The 22500-nt window shown below is 64.9% G+C and overlaps 2 protein-coding genes across 9 annotated transcripts in view; both read left to right on the forward strand.

Annotated features, from left to right (window-relative positions):
- Positions 1-229: 229 nt before the first annotated feature.
- ATP13A2 (ATPase cation transporting 13A2) lies at positions 230-19632 on the forward strand. Of its 6 annotated transcripts, none has more exons than XR_007207918.1 (29): positions 230-1109; positions 2393-2466; positions 2718-2885; positions 3418-3476; positions 3576-3687; positions 3765-3844; positions 4233-4310; positions 5342-5411; positions 6116-6250; positions 6808-6874; positions 7540-7674; positions 7780-7947; positions 8296-8406; positions 8517-8563; positions 8648-8836; positions 9239-9445; positions 9547-9660; positions 9742-9898; positions 10731-10851; positions 11048-11172; positions 11724-11884; positions 12598-12714; positions 16286-16438; positions 16533-16629; positions 16713-16936; positions 17603-17754; positions 17882-18054; positions 18158-18876; positions 18907-19632. XR_007207918.1 is itself a non-coding variant. In XM_048326293.1 (29 exons), exons 1-29 carry the CDS (start codon positions 605-607, stop codon positions 18537-18539), a joined length of 4134 nt encoding a protein of 1377 aa, XP_048182250.1. In that variant the 5' UTR covers positions 230-604; the 3' UTR covers positions 18540-19632. The 6 variants fall into 6 exon arrangements, 4 of the variants coding, with proteins under 4 accessions (XP_048182250.1, XP_048182249.1, XP_048182251.1 ...); XR_007207919.1 differs by having other exon boundaries at positions 18158-18842; XM_048326293.1 differs by having other exon boundaries at positions 18158-18459; positions 18507-19632.
- Positions 19633-19776: 144 nt separating this feature from the next.
- Positions 19777-22500, forward strand: part of MFAP2 (microfibril associated protein 2) — a 13026-nt gene continuing 10302 nt past the window's right edge. Inside the window, exon 1 of one of the 3 annotated variants that reach the window (XM_048326297.1) lies at positions 19777-20109. The gene's annotated coding sequence lies outside the window, so the exon portion shown is untranslated. The other 2 variants (XM_048326296.1, XM_048326298.1) reach the window with 2 other exon arrangements.

Below are 22500 nucleotides of genomic sequence, written 5' to 3' on the forward strand. Positions count from 1 at the left end.
ATGGAGGGATGGATGGAGGGAGGGAGGGATGGAGGGATGGATGGATGATGGATGGATGGATGGAGGGAGGGATGGATGGAGGGATGGATGGACGGAGGGATGGATGGATGGATGGATGGAAGGATGGATGGAGGGATGGAGGGATGGATGGATGATGGATGGATGGATGGAGGGAGGGATGGATGGAGGGATGGATGGACGGAGGGATGGATGGAGGGATGGATGGATGGATGGAGGGATGGAGGGATGGATGATGGATGGACAGACTGACGGACAGATGGTGCTGCCCAGGGAGCCCTGACCATCCAGCGGGAGCCACAGGAGTGAAAGGACATCTCTGCGCCCCTTGGGGTTGGTTTCCTTCCGAAAGGGGCTTGGGAAGGGCTGTGGGAGCTGGCGGAGAAGTCCCTGGGAGCAGCATCCATCCCTTTTCCATGTGCACGTCCGCTGGGGATGGGGGCTGCATCTCAGAGCCAAATCCTGGGATAGGATCTGGCATTCCCGGCCGATCCCCAGCCAGGCTTTGGATCACGATCCTATCCCGGCTTCCAGCTCCGCGTTCCGGAGTCGGAGGGTTCCTCCCCCCTGCCAGGACCTGTGGTGGATGTGGGAGCACCCGGAGCAGCCTCTTCCCAGATCTCCCCCAGAGAGGACGGGGCAGGGCCTGGACTCGGAGCCGGGCAGCTGCGGGGAATTCCAGCTGGGATTTTGGCCGTGCAAATCCGTCATCAGTGCGGGATCCCAGCTCCCCTCGTCCCCGGACAAGCCGGGCCGGTGCATCGCTGACCCTGTCCGAGATTCCAGCCTCTCCTGGCTGTTATCCCCTCTCGAATCCCTGTTTTTCGCGGCGGGGAGGGAAGCAGAGAGCGGAGCTCTCCGCAGGGCTCCGGGGACGATTCCCTGGATGCGAGGGCGGAGGAGGCACATCCAGGAGCCCCCGCGCCGTGTTTGCCGGCGAGGAGTGGCCTCGGTGCCGCGATTCCCAACGCTCCCGATGCTGCCCGGACGCGGCCGCGGCTGGGCCGGGGATGGCGGCGCTGCCGATCCCGTCCCGGCCGATCCCGCCCCGGCCGATCCCGTCCCCAGCGGGAACGGCGGGATGAGGCGGGGTGAGTCAATGCCGGAGCTTTTCCTCACCTGCCGAGCTTCGGGAGCAGCCGGGATGGGAGCGGGAGGGGAGGGATCCCACGGGGACGGGGCTGTGCGGGAGCCGCTTGGTTCCTCCGGAGGATTTGTTGCCTTGGGATCACAAAAAGCCGGGATAGTTCCGTTCAGGAGAGGGGCAGGCCGGGCTTCCCATTGCCCCGAGGCTGCGGGAAGGAAATTGGGTCGTTTTCAGGTTGTTTGGATACTTTTTCCCCGGCTCCTGCAGATCCCTGGCAAAGCCCTCGGGCGAGAGCCGCCCGCAGCCGTGGGCTTCGTGCTGCTCCTCGCCTGCTCCCGGTGTCCCCGCACCCGGAGCCCGCGCTCTTTGCGGGATGTGAGGCCGGCACCGGGGACATCCGACCCCTCCCTTCCTTTTCCCGGCTGCCGGCGCAGCTTTTGTTTTACTGAACTCATCCCCCAATTCCTCCACTCCCAGCCGATCCCTTGGAGCGGCACCGGCTGCGGCCCGGGAGCCGGAGAGACGGATCCCCCTTCCACCGGGATCCCCCAAAGCAGGGAATGTTGTAACGCGTTGCTTTTATCCCCTCCGGAGGAGCTCTGGGGTCGGACAGGGAGCAGCAGGAATGCGGCCGGGGCGGTTTTTCCAGTGTAAATCCTTCAGCCGGTCTCGTTGCCCTCCTGGAAACCCAACCAGGAAACATCCACGCGTTCCCGGGCTGGGAGCGAGCTCCCGGCTCCGTGTTCGTGCCACGTGTTGCGTCCCCGCCGCTGCTCTGGGATCCCGGCGCCGGGAGCCGTAATCCAGCGCGGATTTAGGGAGCGAGCAGGTTCAGCCTCGGGACAGGCGGTGGCTGAAATCCCCCTTGAGGGGATCCCGGGCATGATCCCTGATCCCGCTCTCCCAGGCTGGGCATCGGAGGTGCCGGGCACGGTTAAAACTGGGAAGTGCCAATTTTTTTGTCCGCCAGGAGCAAACAAGGAGCAAACGAGCTGGAAAAGTGGCCGGGCGAGCTCGCCTGGCTCCGGCCCAGCCCTGCTCCCTTCCCGTGCCCGCTGAGCCGCTGGGCTAACGCCAGGATCGCTCCGGCGTCCTTCCCGTGACCGTCACATGCCCGGGAGGGTGACAGGGCAGTGCCGGCGATCCCGGCTGCACCGGGCAGGAGCCACCCCCTCCTCGTGGCACCGAGCGAGCGGCGATGGCCTCGCCGGGAGCCCGTGGCCGGGGCTGAGCAGGACAAGCGGCCCCTCCGCTGACGGCCTTGCCGTGTTTTCTGTGGCTTTGCAGACAGCAGCCGGCTCCTGGGGGCCCCGCGCCCGGGCTACGGGACGCTGCAGCCGGACACGGACCCGTCCCGCATGGTGAGCTCTGGTCCGGGGCGTTCTCCGGGGGGATGGCACCGCATCCCTGGCATTGCCACACCCCCGGCTCCGGGCGCTGCTTCTCCGGCCGCTTGGCTTTCCCTGCCGGGTGCTGTTGGGTCACGCCGGGAGGCTCCGGGATTTGGGGAGTTTAGGGTTTAATGGGTGATGACCAATTCCAGTTGGTTTCATGACGGAGCAGCCGCGTGCGGGTGACTCCCAGTGGCTCCCAGTGATTCCCTTTCCTCCAGGAGGTCACGGGCTACCAGACCAGGACGTGGCGGGTGCTGCTGTGCCACGCGGGCTCCGTGCTGAGCGCGGGGCTGCTCCTGCTGCTCTTCCACTGGAAGCCGAGCCTGGAAGTGCAGGCCAAGTGCAAACCCTGCACCCTGGGCCAGGCGGACTGGCTCCTCATCAGGGTGAGTCCCGACGGGATCCCTCCAGGCTGGGGTTCTGGGGCTCTGGGCTTGGGTTCTGGGGCTCTGGGATTTCATTGTCTGGGTCTGGGGTCGGATTTTGTGGATCTGGGGTCGGGCTCTGCTTCCCAACAGGACCCTGGGAATGTTCCTTCTGCTTGTCCTCCTCCCCGTGTCTGGCATCTCCTTTCATCAAGCACCAGATTATCCCAGGAATTTATTATCATTATTATCATTATTATTTCATTAGTATTCCTAGAATTGTCCTGTTCCAGGAATCATCATTATTCCTGAAATAACTCCTCGCTTCCCCCTCCCATCCCAGCCACCCCAGCTTGGAATTTCTCTTCGTTGTCCCCAAAGCTCAGCCATCCCCCGGGGTGGGTGGCCAGGGCCTTCCTGCCTTCTCAAGGCTCCTGGGAGCACGCAGGGATGCCAGTTCCACCATCCAGGATGGGTGCCAGGGCCTTCCCGGGGCTCCTGGGAGCACGCAGGGATGCTGGTGTCCCTGTGCCAGCCCATCCCTGTGTTCCAGGACCGCTTCGGGCGGTGCTTCACCGCCAAGGTGCTGACGGAGCCGCTGGGCGAGGGCAGGTGAGCGGGGTCTGTCCCCGCGGGGCTCCAGGGCCCGCTCCCGGCGCTGGGGGAGGGCGGCAGGCGAGGGGCTGACCCCGGGGTTCCCCCCTGGAGCAGCCTGGAGCAGCAGCCCGGGCCGCGGCCGGAGGACCGCCGGAGCAGCATCGCCGTCGGCGTGGCGGACGAGGAGGAGAGCCGCGACACCGTCCGGCTGCACGACAAGGAGGAGGTGGCACTCGGGAACCCCCCGCCTCCGCCCCCTCTCCCTGTGGCTGGGCACCCCGCTGACACCTCCTTTTCCGCCAGAAGAACGTCCTGAGGTATTACCTCTTCCAGGGAATGCGCTACGTCTGGCTGGAGCGGCGGCAGGCCTTCTGCAGAGTCAGGTATTCCCGGCTCCCGGCGCTTCCCCGCTCCCTCAGCCCCTCAGGATCCCCCTGAGCCCCCGGGAGCCGCATCACCGCCCTTCCCTGCGCGCCCCCGGCCCTTTGGAGCCCGGCCCTGGTGCCGCTGCGGGGGCCGGTGCTGCCTGCCCGGCCGCAGGGGACCGGCCGGAGCGGTTTGGCACAGCCGGACGCTGCCGGCTCTCCGCACTGTGCCCCTTTTGTTGCCTTCCCTTGGCACCCTCAGGCCGCGGAGAGGCCAAGGCACGAGGCGCTCTCCCTGTCCCAGAGGGGTGGGCTTTGTCCCCAGGGCTTGGACGCGGCGTTCTTGCGCCGTTCCCGCCGGTTTTGACGCGGTTTCCCGGTTTTCCTTTGCCCCGGCGCTCTGCAGCGTGCTGGACGAGGGCCGGAGCTGCGCGGAGCTGCACCTCTGCCGGGCCGGGCTGGAGCTGCAGGAGCACAGCACCAGGTACGGAGCCGGCAGCGCTCCGGGAAGCGCGGCCGAGGCTTTTCCAGGGAGCAGGGGAGCCCTGGAGCCTCGGCTTTCCTTGCGTCCAGACCCTGAACCGCCGGCTGGGACGGAATTCCTGGGATTGGCCTCTCCGCACAGCCGGGCTCCTCACGGAGGGCTGGGCAGCGGGAGGGGCCCCGAGTTGGAAATGCGGCTCTTCCCAAGGATAAAACCCCTTCCCTCTCCTTTCCCATGGATAAAACTCCTTCCCTCTCCTTTCCCAAGGATAAAACCCCTTCCCTCTCCTTTCCCAAGGATAAAACTCCTTCCCTCTCCTTTCCCAAGGATAAAACCCCTTCCCTCTCCTTTCCCAAGGATAAAACTCCTTCCCTCTCCTTTCCCATGGATAAAACTCCTTCCCTCTCCTTTCCCAAGGATAAAATCCCTTCCCTCTCCTTTCCCAAGGATTAAATCCCTTCATTCCTTCCCTAAGCATAAAATTCCTTCCTTTCCCTTTCCCATGGATAAAATCCCTTCCTTCTCCTTTTCCAAGGATAAAACTCCTTCCCTCTCCTTTCCCATGGATAAAATCCCTTCCCTTTCCTTCCCTAAGCATAAAATTCCTTCCTTTTCCTTTCCCATGGATAAAATCCCTTCCCTCTCCTTTTCCAAGGATAAAACTCCTTCCCTTTCCTTTCCCATGGATAAAATCCCTTCCTTTTCCTTTCCCATGGATAAAACTCCTTCTCTCTCCTTTCCCAAGGATTAAATCCCTTCCCTCTCCTTCCCTAAGCATAAAATTCCTTCCTTTCCCTTTCCCAAGGATAAAACCCCTTCCCTTTCCTTTCCCATGGATAAAATCCCTTCCCTCTCCTTTCCCAAGGATAAAATCCCTTCCCTCTTCTTTCCCATGGATAAAATTCCTTCCTTTCCCTTTCCCATGGATAAAACCCCTTCCTTCTCCTTTCCCATGGATAAAATCCCTTCCTTCTCCTTTCCCAAGGATAAAATCCCTTCCCTCTCCTTCCCCTCTCCCCGCCCCCCTGCAGAAGGAGGATCTACGGCCCCAACCTCATCGAGGTGCCCGTCAAGTCCTACGCCCGGCTCCTGGTGGAGGAGGTGGGTTCTGGGCCGCGCTTCCCAAGTGCATTTTCCCAGGACAGATCCGTCCCCTGCTCGCTGTCCCTCGCTGGAAGCGCTTCCCGGGCCCTTGGGAAGGGAGGGGAGGGCGCTGGGGAAGGCAGAGCCCTGGAGGGGGCTCGTCCTGGCCCTCTTGGCTCGGGCAGGGGCAGCCCCCGGTGGGTGCGGAGGTGGCTGAGCACCCTCGAGAGCAGCATCCGTAGGGAAATCCGGGCAGGATGGAGGCTTTGGGGATGTCAGGGAAGGGCCACGTTCTCCTCTGCATCCAGGAGCCCACAGGCCTCACGGTGGGCTGGAGGAAGCTTTTCCTCCTCCAAGGAGCCTGGGGGTCCTGTGCTGGGATGGGGGAAGTTGTCCCACCTCCAGGAGCCTGGAAATCCCACACTGGGCTGGGGGAAGCTCTCCCCGCTTCCAGGAGCAGGGAAATCCCACACTGGGCTGGGGGAAGCTCTCCCCACTTCCAGGAGCCTGGAAATCCCACACTGGGCTGGGGGAAGCTTTCCCCGCTTCCAGGAGCCTGGAAATCCCACACTGGGCTGGGGGAAGCTCTCCCCGCTTCCAGGAGCCTGGAAATCCCACACTGGGCTGGAGGAGGTTCTCCCACCCCGAGGAGCCCGGAGCTGTCCCAGTGAGCTCTCAGAAGCTCTCCCCGCTCCCAAACCCGGATTTTCCCCTCGTTCCAGGTGCTCAATCCCTTCTACATCTTCCAAGTGCTCAGCATGGTGCTCTGGGTGTGCGATGCCTACTACTACTACGCCGCCTGCATCTTCCTCATCTCCACCTTCTCCCTGGGGCTGTCCCTCTACGAGACGCGCAAGGTCAGTGCTGGCGGCTCCCGTGGGATCACATCCCATGGAACAGCCCCATTCCAGGTGCTGGCAGCTCCTGTGGGATCACATCCCACGGAACACATGGAACAGCCCCATTCCAGGTGCTGGCAGCTCCTGTGGGATCACATCCCACGGAACACATGGAACAGCCCCGTTCCAGGTGCTGGCAGCTCCTGTGGGATCACATCCCACGGAACACATGGAACAGCCCCGTTCCAGGTGCTGGCAGCTCCTGTGGGATCACATCCCATGGAACACATGGAACAGCCCCGTTCCAGGTGCTGGCGGCTCCTGTGGGATCACATCCCATGGAACACATGGAACAGCCCCGTTCCAGGTGCTGGCAGCTCCTGTGGGATCACATCCCATGGAACAGCCCCGTGGGATCACATCCCATGGAACAGCCCCGTTCCGGGTGCTCTGTGGCCCCTGAGCCCTCACCCAGCTCTCCTTGCCCTCCATCCCCGCTTCCGAGCCCTTGGGACCGTTTTTGGGGATGCTTTCCCGGGTTTTGGGGTGGGTTTTCACTGCTCCCTCCCTCCCAGCAAAGCACCACCCTGCGGAACATGGCCAGGATGTCGGTGGGGGTCCGGGTCCGGCGGCCCAGCGGAGGTGAGAGGGAAGCGTTTGGGGATGGGTGTGGGGCTAACGCGTCCTTTGGGATCCCAGTTCTGCACCAAAATAATGCTGGGATAGGTGGGAATGATGTTATGAGATACCAGGATGTTGGGATACGTGGGAATAACGTTGGGATACGTGGGAATGATGCTGTGAGACTCCGGAATGGTGTTGGGGTCCCGTTAGCCTCTGCCCGGATGGAGCTGCAGACGAGGCCGTTTCCAAAGCCAATATGGATTTAATTTAACAGGAAATTTGAGGGAAAGAGAGAAAAAAGCTGATTCTAGGGATAATCCCACCCACGGATCCCTGCCCTGTCCCACCAGCCCTGCTCCTTTTCCTCCTCCTCCTCCTCCTCTTGCTCTTCCCGGTGCTGGGAATCCCAGGGTTCCTCCGGAGGCTCTGCTTCCACATGCCCCGATCCCGGCTGTCCGCAGCCGTCAGTGCCGTCCCCACCGCCGGGGCTGGCACCTGCGGGAGGCCCTGGGAATTCCCGGCAGGATCAGTTATCCCCAGGCCTGGGATCAGTTCTCCCTCAGGCCCGGCATTAACCCCTCCCTGTGCGCCGCGGCGCCCGGTCCCGCCCGCGGGGATCTCTTTCCCGGGGCCGGGGAGGAGCGAGCCGCGCTCCCCGAGCCCTGAGCCGGCTCCTTTTCCAGAGGAGCTGGTGCTGAGCTCGGCGGAGCTGGTGCCGGGCGACTGCATCCGGCTGCCCGCGGACGGGGCGCTGCTGCTGCCCTGCGACGCCGCGCTGCTGACCGGCGAGTGCATGGTCAACGAGAGCCTGCTGACCGGTGAGAGCCACGGGCCCGCGGGATTCGGTCCGAGCCGCCCGTCCCTGCTTGGCTCCCGACCGCCCCACGGGGTGATAATTCCTGCTGGGAATGTTCTCCGGGCAGGGGAGAGCGTGCCGGTGATGAAGACGCCGCTGCCGGCGGGTGGGCAGGCGGCCGGAGCCGCGTACTGCCCCGAGGAGCACCGGCGGCACACGCTGTTCTGCGGGACACAGGTCATCCAGGCCAGGGCCTACGCGGGCACGGACGTGCTGGCCGTGGTCACCCGCACAGGTGAGGCCTTGGGGTGCATCCCGGGATGAATGAGAAAGCCCCTGGAAGTGGGGAGAGCTTCCCCCAGCCCAGTGTGAGATTTCCAGGCTCCTGGAAGCGGGGAGAGCTTCCCCCAGCCCAGTGTGGGATTTCCCTGCTCCTGGAAGCGGGGAGAGCTTCCCCCAGCCCAGTGTGGGATTTCCCTGCTCCTGGAAGCGGGGAGAGCTTCTCCCAGCCCAGTGTGGGATTTCCCTGCTCCTGGAAGCGGGGAGAGCTTCCCCCAGCCCAGTGTGGGATTTCCCTGCTCCTGGAAGCGGGGAGAGCTCCCTTGGGAGTGGTGCCACGTGGTGACCTGGCCCTGTTCCGCAGGGTTCTGCACGGCCAAGGGGGACCTCATCAGCTCCATCCTTTACCCCAAACCCGTGAGCTTCAAGTTCTACAAGGACGCTGTGAAGTTCGTGATGTTCCTGGCTGTCCTGGGTAGGTCCGGGCCTGGAGCCGCATCCCAGAGCCCCCAAATCCCATGGAATGGTGGGACCCCCCCATGCTGCGCCTGCACTTTGTAACCGCGCCCGTTGTCCCCGGCACAGCGCTCATCGGCACCGTGTACAGCATCCTCATCCTGGTTAGGAACCAGGTAGGGCCCTGGGAGCGGGAGAATCCCCCGGGATCCATCGGGCGTGCGGGATTCCCACCCCTCTCCCTCCTCCTCCCCTCCCAGGTCCCCGTGGGACAAATCATCATCCGCGCCCTGGACCTGGTCACCGTCATCGTGCCGCCGGCGCTGCCGGCCGCCATGACCGTGGGCACCATCTACGCCCAGAACCGGCTGAAGAAGCAGGGCATCTTCTGCATCAGCCCGCCCCGCATCAACCTGGCCGGGAAGCTGCGCCTGGTCTGCTTCGACAAGGTGAGCCGGGCCCGGCCGGCCGGGCACCGCCGGCCCCGGGGATCGTCCGGCCCCACCGCCGGCCCCGGATGAGCCCCACCGCCGGCCCCGGGGTCTCGTCCGGACCCACCGCCGGCCCCGGGGCTCATCCGGACCCACCGCCGGCCCCACCACCGGCCCCGGGGCTCATCCGGACCCACCGCCGGCCCCGGGGCCTTGTCTGGCCCCACCGCCGGCCCCGGGGATCGTCCGGCCCCACCGCCGGCCCTGGGGACTCATCCGGCCCCACCGCCGGCCCCGGGGCCTCGTCCGGCCCCACCGCCGGCCCCAGGGCCTCGTCCGGCCCCACCGCCAGCCCCGGGGATCGTCCGGCCCCACCGCCAGCCCCGGGGCTCGTCCGGACCCACCGCGCTCTGCCCGCAGACGGGGACGCTGACCGAGGAGGGGCTGGACGTGTGGGGTGTGGTGCCCCTGGAGGGACAGCGCTTCCTGCCCATGGTGCGTGAGCCCCGCTGCCTGCCCGCCGGGGCCCTGCTCTACGCGCTGGCCGCGTGCCACGCCGTGTCGCCGCTGCGGGGACAGCTCGTCGGGGACCCCGTGGACCTCAAGATGCTGGAATCCACCGGCTGGGTGAGGAGGGGGCTGTGGGTCCGGAACCCTGCCGGGACGGGGGGTGTAGGATCCTCTGCGGGGTGCATGAGCTCAGCAGCGCTTTGGGGTCTCGGTTTCAGCGCCTGGAGATGACGGAAGAGGAGGAAGGGGAGCTCCCGGCGTCCCAGCAGTTCGGGATGAAGGTCTTGGCTGTGGTGAGACCTCCGCCGGAGGAGGAGCAGCCGCGGGACAGGGTAATCCCACGGGGCGGCTTCCCGCGTTCCCGCCTCCTGGAGAAATCCCGCCCGGGCCTGACGCCCGCCCGCTCCCCACAGAAGCACCAGGCCCCCGTGGGGATCCTGCGGCGTTTCCCGTTCTCCTCCTCCTTCCAGAGGATGAGCGTCCTGGTGAAGCTGCCCGGGGAAGCCTCGGCCCACGCCTACGTCAAGGGCGCCCCGGAGATGGTGGCCAGTCTGTGCAGGAAGGAAACTGGTTCGTACTGGGAGACGGGGCTCAGCGTCCCCGCAGCTCATCCCCCTGGGAATGATCCTCAGGAGCGCCGTGGGGCAGCTCCCAAAGGCTTTGGAGTGGCTGCAGCCACATGGAGGGGAGGAAAACGGGAACCAGAAGATGGGGAATGGGGCTGGGGGCTTCCTCCAGCTCAGGGTGAGAGCTCCAGGCTCCTGGAGGTGGGGAGAGCTTCCCCCAGCCCAGTGTGGGATTTCCAGGCTCCTGGAGGTGGGGAGAGCTTCCCCCAGCCCAGTGTGGGATTTCCAGGCTCCTGGAAGTGGGGAGAGCTTCCCCCAGCCCAGTGTGGGATCTCCAGGCTCCTGGAAGTGGGGAGAGCTTCCCCCAGCCCAGTGTGGGATTTCCAGGCTCCTGGAAGTGGGGAGAGCTTCCCCCAGCCCAGTGTGGGATTTCCCTGCTCCTGGAAGTGGGGAGAGCTTCCCCCAGCCCAGTGTGGGATTTCCCTGCTCCTGGAAGTGGGGAGAGCTTCCCCCAGCCCAGTGTGGGATCTCCAGGCTCCTGGAAGTGGGGAGAGCTTCCCCCAGCCCAGTGTGGGATTTCCAGGCTCCTGGAAGTGGGGAGAGCTTCCCCCAGCCCAGTGTGAGATTTCCAGGCTCCTGGAAGCGGGGAGAGCTTCCCCCAGCCCAGTGTGGGATTTCCAGGCTCCTGGAAGTGGGGAGAGCTTCCCCCAGCCCAGTGTGGGATCTCCAGGCTCCTCGAGGAGCAGCTGCTCACGAGCACCCCAAGCCCTGGAGCTCCGTGTCCCCTCTCCGGAGCCGGGCTTCCCTCAGGAGCTGTTCTGGCCTCGCTTTTCCAGTGCCCCCGGATTTCTCCCGGATGCTCCGGCTCTACACCACCGACGGGTTCCGGGTGCTGGCCCTGGCCTGCAAAGCCCTGGGCACAGTGGCCACCTTCGAGGAGGCCCTGCAGCTCCCCAGGTTGGTGCCAGCGCTGCCTCTCTCCACCTCCTCGCTGGCTCCCAGCGTTTCCCGGGATGCCCCGCAGGGATTGAAACCCTAATCCATCCCGGAGGAATTCCCGGCTGCCTCCCAGATGGGTTTTTCCCTGTTCACACCCCTCGATGCTCCCTGCTGGCGTTGACGAGGTGATGAAAGGCTCCTTGTCTCCCTCCAGGGACTCCGTGGAGAGCGGCCTGAGCTTCCTGGGCTTCCTGGTGATGAAGAACGTCCTGAAGCCGGAGTCGGCTCCGGTGATCCACCTGCTGAGGAGCGCCAACATCCGCCCCGTCATGGTGACAGGTGGCCCTGGGGGCAGCGGGGTCCGGGGCACACGGACAGTGCTGGGCGGGGTGCGAGGGGGAAGGACCTTCCCACCCAGAATCCCACCCAGAATCCCACCCAGAATCCCTCCAGGGACCCCAGCAGGGGTCCCAGCAGGAATCCGTGGCCCGGAGCAGCCTCCTGGATCCCGGCTTTGTGCATCCCTGCCCTCGGCACGCAGGATTTGCTGTGGGCTCGGGGTGTGGAGGTTTTTCGGGTGGGAGAACTCGTCGTGCTGCTGCCCATCCTCTAAGTACCGGCGTGTTCTAAATCCCGAATTTCGTGGCCAATGGGGGGGGGGGGGGGGGGGTGCAGAGTCACCTCCAGGTGTTTTCCAGGCAGGAAAACAGGATTTGAACCCACTTTCCTTTGGGGCAGGGCAGACAGGAGGTTTTGGGGGAAAGAAGGGGGAAGCAAAGCCCCCGCGTAGCTGCGGTGGCCGGGAGAGGGGACACGGCCGCTTCGGGCTGCTCCTCTTGGCCTGGAAATTCCAAACGCTCATTCCTGGTCCCCCCACGTGTCCCTGGCAGGGGACAACATGCTGACAGCCATGAACGTGGCACGCGGGTGCCGCATGGTGGAGCCCAGGGAGGGCGTGATCTTCGTCACGGCCTCGCCGCCCGGCCACGGCAAACCCGCCGCCCTCAAGTTCGTCCTGGCCGAGCATTCCCAGGGCGAGGAGCAGCCCGAGGTGAGAGCCCGGGACACCTTGTGGGAGCCCAGACTGCCCAGTCACCCTGCAGGGTTTTCGTGGGATCCCGGAATTCCAGGGTGGTTTGGGTTGGGAGGGAGCTTAAAGCTCGTCCTGTGCCACGGTCCAGGGGTGCTCCAGCCTGGCCCTGGGCACTGCCAGGGCTCCAGGGGCAGCCACAGCTGCTCTGGGCACCCTGTGCCAGGGCTTGCCCACCCTCCCAGCCAGGAATCCCTTCCCAATATCTAAGAAATGGAGTCCCTCGAGTCCGGCTTTCTCCGCAGTCCGGGAATTGCAGAATCCCAGAACGGTTTGGGTTGGCGAGGACCTCGGAGCTCGTCCCATTCCATGGGCAGGGGCACCTTCCACCCCCCGGGAGCTGCAGCCCGGCCTGGGGCGCTGCCAGGCTGGGAGTGCGGCAGCAGTGCTCTGTGCTGCTGCTGCCCTTCACGCATCCCTGCTCCGGGAGAGCTCAGCCGCTCCTCCCTTTCCTGGGAGCCCATCCGGCAGGGACGGCAGCTCCAAACACCTCCAGGCTGGGCGTGGGGGGCTGGCTCAGCCCGGCCCTGTACCCCAAACAGCCCCACGGGTGTGCCTGGCGCTGGGGTTCCAGGGAGCCGCGGCTGCGGGCGGGCCCGGCCCGGCTCCGGGGGCTCCGCAGAGCTGCAGAGCTGCAGAGCTGGAGCTGCAGAGCTGGAGCTGCTCTCCCGCAGGGCCTGCAGCAGCAGCAGCGCGACGGCTCCTCCCTCCCGCCCCGGCACTGCCACTTCGCCCTCAACGGGAAATCCTTCCAGGTGGTCTGTGAGCACTTCGCCGACCTCCTGCCCAGGGTGAGTCCGGCCAGGAACCCTCTGGAGGGGCTGGGAATCCTCCAGTGGGGCTGGGAATCCTCTGGAGGGGCTGGGAAACCTCCGGAGGGGCTGGGAATCCTCCAGTGGGGCTGGGAATCCTCTGGAGGGGCTGGGAATCCTCTGGTGGGGCTGGGAATCCTCTGGTGGGGTTGGAAATCCTCCAGTGGGGCTGGGAATCCTCTGGTGGGGTTGGAAATCCTCCAGTGGGGCTGGGAATCCTCCAGTGGGGCTGGGAATCCTCCGGAGGGGCTGGGAACCCTCTGGTGGGGTTGGGAATCCTCTGGTGGCGTTGGGAACCCTCCGGAGGGGCTGGGAATTCTCTGGAGGGGTTGGGAATCCTCTGGTGGGGTTGGGAACCCTCCAGTGGGGTTGGGAACCCTCCATCCGTTTGACCTCTCCATGGTTTCCCACTGCGCCCTCACAGCCCCAAACCAGAGCTCCCTGCGGGTGTTCCTTTGGCCGGTGTGGCATTCCCAGTGCCCTGCTGGCCATTCCCAGTGCCCTGCTGGCCATTCCCAGTGCCTTACTTGCCATTCCCAGTGCCCTGCTGTCCATTCCCATCTCCCTGCTGGCCATTTCCATCACCCTACTGGACACTCCCAGTTCCCTGCTGGCCATTCCTGGTGCCCTGCCGACCATTCCCAGTGCCCTGCCAGCCATTCCCATCACCCTGCCGGCCATTCCCAGTGCCCTGCCAGCCATTCCCATCACCCTGCCAGCCATTCCCATCACCCTGCCGGCCATTCCCAGTGCCCTGCCAGCCATTCCCATCACCCTGCCGGCCATTCCCATCACCCTGCCGGCCATTCCCAGTGCCCTGCCGGCCATTCCCAGTGCCCTGCCGTCCATTCCCAGTGCCCTGCTGTCCATTCCCATCTCCCTGCTGGCCATTCCCAGTGCCCTGCTGGCCATTCCCATCACCCTGCCAGCCATTCCCAGTTCCCTGCTGGCCATTCCCATCACCCTGCTGGCCATTCCCAGTTCCCTGCTGGCCATTCCCATCACCCTGCTGGCCATTCCCAGTGCCCTGCCGCCCATTCCCAGTGCCCTGCCGGCCATTCCCATCACCCTGCCTGCCATTCCCAGTGCCCTGCCGGCCATTCCCAGTTCCCTGCCGGCCATTCCCATCACCCTGCCTGCCATTCCCAGTGCCCTGCCGGCCATTCCCAGTTCCCTGCCAGCCATTCCCATCACCCTGCCGGCCATTCCCATCACCCTGCCAGCCATTCCCATCACCCTGCCGGCCATTCCCAGTGCCCCACTGGCCATTCCCAGTGCCCTGCCGGCCATTCCCATCACCCTGCCGGCCATTCCCAGTGCCCCGCTGGCCATTCCCAGTGCCCTGCCGGCCATTCCCAGTGCCCTGCCGCCCATTCCCATCACCCTGCCAGCCATTCCCAGTGCCCTGCCAGCCATTCCCAGTGCCCCGCTGTCCATTCCCATCACCCTGCCGGCCATTCCCAGTGCCCTGCTGGCCATTCCCAGTGCCCTGCCGCCCATTCCCAGTTCCCTGCCGGCCATTTCCATCACCCTGCCGGCCATTTCCATCACCCTGCCGGCCATTCCCATCACCCTGCCGGCCATTCCCAGTGCCCCGCTGGCCATTCCCAGTGCCCTGCTGTCCATTCCCATCTCCCTGCCGGCCATTCCCAGTGCCCCACTGGCCATTCCCAGTGCCCCGCTGGCCATTCCCAGTCCCCGCTGGCCATTCCCATCTCCCTGCCGGCCATTCCCAGTGCCCCGCTGGCCATTCCCAGTGCCCTGCCGGCCATTCCCAGTGCCCCACTGGCCATTCCCAGTGCCCCGCTGGCCATTCCCAGTCCCCGCTGGCCATTCCCATCTCCCTGCTGGCCATTCCCAGTGCCCTGCCGGCCATTCCCAGTGCCCCGCTGGCCCCCAGCCCCTCGGGGCCGGCCGTGCCGCGGCGCTGACGGCCCTGCCCGCTTCCAGATCCTGCTTCAGGCCACGGTGTTGGCGCGCATGCTGCCCGAGCAGAAGGCGCAGCTGGTGAGCCGCCTGCAGGAGCTCGAGTAAGGCCCAGGCCGGGATCGGGGGCTCCTCCTGGGGATCCGGAATGGTTTCCGCCGGGAGACGCCTCAGACCTGCCCCGGCTGCGCCCGCGCCGCGGGAGGGGACATTCGCACCAGGGAGCTCCAGCCTGGAGCGGGGCATCCGCGGGAGCGTGGGTCCCTCAGGGGCGTGGGGTCCCTTTGCCCCGATCCCTGAGGAACGTGGGGTCCCTTTGCCCCAATCCCTGAGGGGCGTGGAGTCCCTGAGGGGCGTGGGGTCCCTTTGCCCCGATCCCTGAGGGGCGTGGAGTCCCTGAGGGGCGTGGGGTCCCTTTGCCCCGATCCCTGAGGAACGTGGGGTCCCTTTGCCCCGATCCCTGAGGAACGTGGGGTCCCTTTCCTGCACTCCCTGTGGAACGTGGGGTCCCTGAGGAACGTGGAGTCCCTTTCCCTCATTCCCTGAGGAACGTGGGTCCCTTTCCCCCATTCCCTGAGGAACATGGGATCCCTTTCCCCCAATCCCTGAGGAACATGGATCCCTTTCCCCCAATCCCTGAGGAACATGGATCCCTTTCCTGCACTCCCTGAGGAACATGGATCCCTTTCCTGCACTCCCTGAGGAACGTGGGTCCCTTTCCCCCATTCCCTGAGGAACGTGGGGTCCCTTTCCCGCATTCCCTGAGGGATGTGGGGTCCCTTTCCCCCAATCCCTGAGGAACATGGATCCCTTTCCCCCAATCCCTGAGGAACGTGGGGTCCCTTTCCCCCATTCCCTGAAGGACGTGGATCCCTTTCCCCCAATCCCTGAGGAACGTGGATCCCTTTCCCCCAATCCCTGAGGAACGTGGGGTCCCTTTCCCCCATTCCCTGAAGGACGTGGATCCCTTTCCCCCAATCCCTGAGGAACGTGGGGTCCCTTTCCCCCATTCCCTGAAGGACGTGGATCCCTTTCCCCCAATCCCTGAGGAACGTGGGTCCCTTTCCTGCACTCCCTGAGGAACGTGGGATCCCTTTCCCCCAATCCCTGAGGAACGTGGGTCCCTTTCCCCCAATCCCTGAGGAACGTGGATCCCTTTCCCCCATTCCCTGAAGGACGTGGATCCCTTTCCCCCAATCCCTGAGGAACGTGGGTCCCTTTCCTGCACTCCCTGAGGAACGTGGGATCCCTTTCCCCCAATCCCTGAGGAACGTGGATCCCTTTCCCCCAATCCCTGAGGAACGTGGATCCCTTTCCTGCACTCCCTGATGAGCGTGGGGTCCCTGAGGAACGTGGGGTCCCTTTCCCCCAATCCCTGAGGAATGTGGATCCCTTTCCTGCACTCCCTGAGGAGCGTGGGATCCCTTTCCCCCAATCCCTGAGGAGCGTGGATCCCTTTCCCCCAGTCCCTGAGGAATGTGGATCCCTTTCCCGCATTCCCTGAGGAACGTGGGTCCCTTTCCCCCATTCCCTGAGGGATGTGGGGTCCCTTTCCCCCAATCCCTGAAGGGCGTGGGGTCCCTTTCCCCCAATCCCTGAGGAACGTGGGGTCCCTTTCCCGCAGCTACTGCGTGGGGATGTGCGGGGATGGTGCCAACGACTGCGGGGCGCTGCGGGCGGCCGACGTGGGCATCTCCCTGTCCGAGGCCGAGGCGTCCGTGGCCTCGCCCTTCACCTCCCGCGTGGCCACCATCGAGTGCGTGCCCAGGGTCATCCGGTGAGCGCGGGGCAACCCCGGGAACGCCGCTGACCCCCTCGGGAGAGCTCCCGGGGAGGGGGCGGCCGGTGGGTGACCCCGTGTCCCCCCGCAGGGAGGGCCGGTGCTCCTTGGTCACCTCCTTCGGGGTCTTCAAGTACATGGCCCTGTACAGCCTGGTGCAGTTCGTGTCCGTGCTGCTGCTCTACACCGTGAGTGCCGCCCCAAATCCCCGCTTTTCCCCGGGAATTCCCCGGCATCGCCTCACCCCGCCTGCCCCTCTCCTCCTCCCCAGATCAACACCAACCTGAGCGATTTCCAGTTCCTCTTCTTCGACCTGGTCATCACCACCACGGTGGCCGTGCTGATGGGGCGCACGGGGCCGGCGCCGGCGCTGGGCGTGCGGCGCCCGCAGGGGGCCCTGATCAGCGGCCTGGTGCTGGGCAGCCTCGTGCTGCAGACGGCGCTGCTCGTCGCCGTGCAGGTCCTCAGCTACTTCGTCACCGTCTCGCAGAGCTGGTGAGGCGCCCGAAATCGGGGAACCGGGAATTCCGAGCTTGGAAAAGGCCAAGCGCCAGCCCCAGTTCGCCGCTGAAGCCCGAGTGCCGCGTGCAGGGGTGTTCCGGGCACTTGCTGGCGATTCCAGCGAGGCTGTTCCAGTGCTTTGCAGCCCTTCCCGTGCTGGAATTCTTCCCAGGATCCCATCTAAACCTCCCCTGCTCCCCGTGGGTTTGGGGATGGGAGCGGCGCCGCGGTTGTGGCAGAGCCCAGGGTTTGTCCGGGGCTTTGGGGTCTGGCAGCAGACGGGGAACCATGGAGTGTCCTCAGCTGGGGGATCATCCGGGAGTCCAGCCCCTGGCCCTGCACACCCCAACAACCCCACCCTGGGCACCCCTGGCAGCGCTATCCAAACACTCCTGGAGCTCTGGCAGCCTCGGGGCTGTGCCCATTCCCTGGGGAGCCTGGGCAGTGCCCAGCACCCTCTGGGGAAGAACCTTTCCTGATATCCAACCTAAACCCTCCCCTGGCACAGCTCCCATTCCCAAGGGATCCATCCCTGGTCCCAGAGCAGAGACTGGAGCTGCTCCTGGCCCCTCCACTCACGAGGAAGTCGTGACTTCGATGGAGGACGAGGGCGGTGTCCAGGCCCTCCCGGCTGACCCCGTGCCCTGTCCCCTGGCGCAGGTTCGTGCCCCTGAACAGCACGGTGACGGCGCCCCAGAACCTGCCCAACTACGAGAACACCGTCCTGTTCTGCGTCAGCGGCTTCCAGTACCTCATCCTGGCCGTGGCCATGTCCAAGGGACACCCCTTCCGAGAGCCGCTCTACACCAACGGTGGGGACACCGCCAGCCACCGCCCTCCTCCTCCTCCTCCTCCTCCTCCTCCTCCTCCTCCTCCTCCTCCTCCTCCTCCTCCTCCTCCTGCTGCTGCTGCTGCTCACCCGTCCCCTCTCGCCCCCAGTGCTCTTCCTGCTCGTGCTCGTCCTGCTCTTCGGCCTGATGATCTGGCTGACCCTGTACCCGCTGGGCTTCCCCAAATCCCTGCTGAAGCTCCAGGCCATCGAGGATTTCAACTTCAAGCTGCTCCTCCTGGGCATCGCCGCCCTCAACTTCTTCGCCGCCTTCGTGCTGGAGGTGGGTCCGGGGGGGCTTTGGGGTCCTCCTGGAGCTGTCTGGGGTGGGCACAGGGCTCTCCTTCCCTCCCCCTGCCCTGATTCCCTCCCCGTTCCGGCCCCAGACCGCCCTGGATCACGGCTTGCTCGGCTGCTTCCGAAGGCTGCGCCGGAAAAAAGCCTCCAAGAAGCTTTTCAAGAGGCTGGAGAAGGAGCTGAGCCAGCAGCAGCCGGGCTGGCCGCCCCTGGACCAGCCGCTGTTCGCCACGCCCAGGATGTCCCTCGCCGTGAGATAGCAGTGCCAGCCGTGCCCGCCTGCCCCCGCCTCAGACACTTCCTTAATTTATTGATCCCAGAAAAAGCAGGGATGTGGCAGGCGGGCGGGATCCCTCGGCATCGCGGACATGAATCCCATGGCCACGGTGCTCCCATGGCCACACTGATCCCATGGCCACAGTGGTCCCACAGCTACAGCCCATGGCCACGGTGCTCCCATGGCCACACTGATCCCATGGCCACAGTGGTCCCATGGCCACGGTGGTCCCATGGCTACGGCCCATGGCCACACTGATCCCACGGCCATGCTGACCCCATGGCCATGGTGGTCCCATGGCTATGGCCCATGGCCACACTGATCCCACGGCCACACTGATCCCATGGCCACGGTGGTCCCATGACCACGGTGGTCCCATGGCTACGGCCCATGGCCACACTGATCCCACGCCCACACTGATCCCACGCCCATACTGATCCCATGGCCACGGTGGTCCCATGGCTACAGCCCATGGCCACGCTGACCCCATGGCCATGGTGCTCCCACGGCCACTCTGACCCCATGGCCATGGTGGTCCCACAGCTACAGCCCACGGCCAAGCTGATCCCATGGCCATGGTGGTCCCATGGCTACGGCCCATGGCCACGCTGACCCCATGGCCATGGTGGTCCTATGGCCATGCTGATCCCACGGCGACACTGATCCATCCCGTGGCCACGCTGACCCCATGGCCATGGTGGTCCCACAGCCACTCTGGCCCCATGGACACGGTGCTCCCACAGCCACGCTGACCCTGTGGCCGCGCTGACCCTGTGGCCATGGTGCTCCCGCAGCCACGCTGACCCCGTGGCCACAGCCCAGAGGAGCAGGAACGGGGCAGAAGATCCAGAGGAGGAAGAGGAGCATCCAGCCCGGCCCTTCCCGCAGGGTTTCTCCCGCTCCCGCCGGCCACCGGGGCTGCTGTGGCCTCTCGTGGCCGGCCCAGCCGCCGGGCAGGGGTCCCCGCTGTCCCCGGCGCCCCCGGCTCTGTGTCACTGTGAAGCCCCTCCCCGTGCCCCCGTCCCCTCTAGATGTGTAGGGAGTTTACAGTCCCCGTTCCCGGCTTGCCAACGATGCTGCTCCATCCCCAGCGCGCCCCAGGGCCCTTCTCCGCTCGGAATGCTCGGGCAGAGCTCCTCTGCTCTGGGATGGGGCCTCTCTAGCATTACAGACCCCACAAATTCTCTATTTTTTAACTCTCCTCCCACGCCCCGGCGTGCGGGAGCCGTCGGGTTCCGGACGGGGCTATCACGGGCCTTGTCTAATAAATTAACATTTATTTTCCTGGCTCCTCGTCTGCACTGCTCGCTGGGGGCGGATTCGGGATGGCACCGGTGCGGATCTGTGCGGGACGGGGCGCCGGGAGGAGGCTTCGGGCTCGCTGGGAAACGCTGGGCTCGATGCTCGAAAGCAGGGCCCGGAGCCAGGGATGACACCGCCGGGATTCCTGCAGCCCGAACCGAGCTGGAGAGCCTCTCTCCAGCTGGAATTTCCTAGAAAACAACAGTAATCGCTGGAAAAGCCCAGGTGTCCTAGCCAAGGCCTGGGGAAGGCGGGAGACGGAGACGAGCAGCGGCTCCCCGGGCGGGGGGGGCTGTGCTGCCCGCACCCCCTGCCCGGCTTTTCCAGCTGCCTGCGGGATCCCGGGCTGGTTCCTGCAGGGATTTGCTTCCATGGAAAGTCTGAACCCCCTCCGAGCGCCGGCGGCGCCTCTCTGCCCTCCGGGAGCTGGGGATTAGATCAGGAAATGAGGCACAAGCAGAGGTAAGAGGTTTCCTGCAGGCCCGGCCAAGGCTGCAGCTGTTAACCCAGGCTTCCCGAGCCGCACAATCCCTCCACGCTCGCACAGCCCTCGCGGGGTTTTGCCCTTTCTTGGCGGTTTTCAAAGCAAAAGCACCCAGGAGCCGCTTCCCCTCGGATGGGGCGGGAGGGTGTCACTTAATTTAATTTGATTTGATTTAACGATTGACAGGCAGCTCCTGCCCCTGGGTGGAGGCTGGCAGGGCTGGCGTGAGGGTAACGCTGGAGCTTGGTGGGAGCAGCTGAGGTGGTTTTGGGGTGCTTTGGACGGTTTTATCCATCCCTCAGCCTGGCAAACCAGGCTGGAGAGGAGCTGGCAGCCCCTTCCAGCCCCGGCCGCCTCTCGTCCTGCTCGGAAAATCCGCTTTTTCCTGGGTTTTGCAGCTCCCGGGCCCTGTCTTGGTGCTCAGCCCGCGGCGCAACCCAGCGCGGGCTGGCTGGGATCCAACCCCACGGGAGCGAGCCCGACCTCCTCCGCTCTGCCCCGTTCCCGTCTCCAGAGACCTCCTCCCTCCCCCCGCGCCCTCCCTGTGCTCCTTTGCTGGGTTTTCACCCCAAACCCGCCGCATTCGTCCCCCGCCTCCGGCTCTGGCTCCGTGCCGAGCTCGGGGGGGTTTGGGGATCATCCCCATCCCGCCGGGATCCCCCGGAACGCGCCGGGAGCGGGGAAAAGGGGGCCCCGGGGGCTGCGGAGCCTCCAGCAGCTCCAGTTTGGGTGGGAAAAGCGGGATTTGGGTCCTTTTTCCCGCTCCATGCCGGGGCTGCAGCATCCTCGCTGCTGGGGGGGAGCGGGAGCGGCCAGCGCCGGGCCTGCATCGGGAGGGGTGATGAGATCCCAGCATCCCAGATTTTGGGGGTGATGGGGTTGGTTTGGTTTTTTTTCCTCCCAGAAAAATTCCCCGAGCTGCTCCTTCCCTCCCTCCCTCCCTCCGGCAGCACCAGCCCCGGCCCGCTCCGTGCGGGAGCCGCGCGGGATCCTCCTCCCTGCTCTCTTTTCCAAGGGTTTAAAACTCATCCCACCGGGAGAAAAAAAACCCCAAAAACAACAGCCCAGCCCTGCCGGCGGCGCCCACGGCAGCGGCGCGTTCTCCCCGATGGGCGCTTGGGGTTATTCCCGGCTTTCCCCCTCCCCGCAGCGCGGGAGGAGGAAGGGGCCGGCTCAGGTGTGGCTTTAGGACCCAGCGGATCCCCCGTGCTGGAGGTAGGAGGTGGTTTTTTTTGGGTTTTTTGGGGTTTTTTTTGACTCTCATTGCAAGAGTTTTGGGGAAGCGGAGAGAGGAGAGCGCGGCGGCGGGCGAGGGCAGAGCCGGCACTAACTGGTAAGGAGCGGGCGAGGGAAACCCCCCTAAATCCCGGGAATTCCGGGGGCCATCCCCCCCCCTGCAGCAAACGGGGCTGAGCCCCCATTTCGGGGCTTTGTGAAACCACCTTAAAACTTCCAGCGGCTGGGAGCTGGGAAAAAAAAAGCTGTTTTCAACTTTTTAACCTCAAAAAGCCAAAGCCCCCCTTGGTTTTGGGGGTGCTGAGGGAACGGCAGCCGCGGGGGGAGGGGGCCCTTCTTTGAGGCCTGACAGTTGCTGGACATTTTTAACCACTTCCAAAAAGCCTAAAAATACCCCAAAGCCTGGAGGAAGCCCGGGGTTTGTTTGGTTTGGGGTTGTTTTTTTTTTTTATTTTCCGTCCTGGAAAGAGATGGCAGAAAAGGGATCTTTTATCCCGATTTATTTTGGGGGACGGGCCCCTGAGGGAAAGGTGATGTGTGAAAACGGGGATCGGGGCACCGAGTTCTTCACCTCTGGTCGGGGGCCAAAAAAAATTGGAATCCTTTAATATTCCCTTTGTTCTCCCACTCTCTGGCGACGGGAAGGCTTAAAGGAAAAAAAAAAAAAAAGGGGGAAGAAAAAAAAGAAAAGAAAAGGAAAATGGGAAAAAAAAAAAAGAAAAAAAGCTGGGGGAGGGGGGAAAGGCTGGGGGAAGGTGGGGTTTAGCAGAATGAAAGGGACTGTGGTGTTCTTGCTGCGGGGTTGATTGTTCCCAGATGTGCAGTTGCAAAAACATCTGGCGCGGTCGGAGCCGCCGGACCCCTGCGCCGAGGGAGCGGAGTTTGGGAAGGGGGAGCGGCCGGAGCGGGGGGGACGGGGCTGGGGGCGGCTTCATCCCCTCCTCGGTGGCGTTGGGGTGAAGGGGGACACGGTGGGGACACGGTGGGGACACCGAGGGGACACGGTGGGGACAGCGTGGGGACATCGCGGGGACACGGTGGGGACATCGCGGGGACACCGAGGGGACACCGTGGGGACACCGTGGGGACATCGTGGGGACACCGTGGGGACACCGTGGGGACACCGTTGGGAC

The sequence above is a fragment of the Corvus hawaiiensis genome, chromosome 22 (genome assembly GCF_020740725.1).
Source record: "Corvus hawaiiensis isolate bCorHaw1 chromosome 22, bCorHaw1.pri.cur, whole genome shotgun sequence".
NCBI classification, from domain to species: domain Eukaryota; kingdom Metazoa; phylum Chordata; class Aves; order Passeriformes; family Corvidae; genus Corvus; species Corvus hawaiiensis.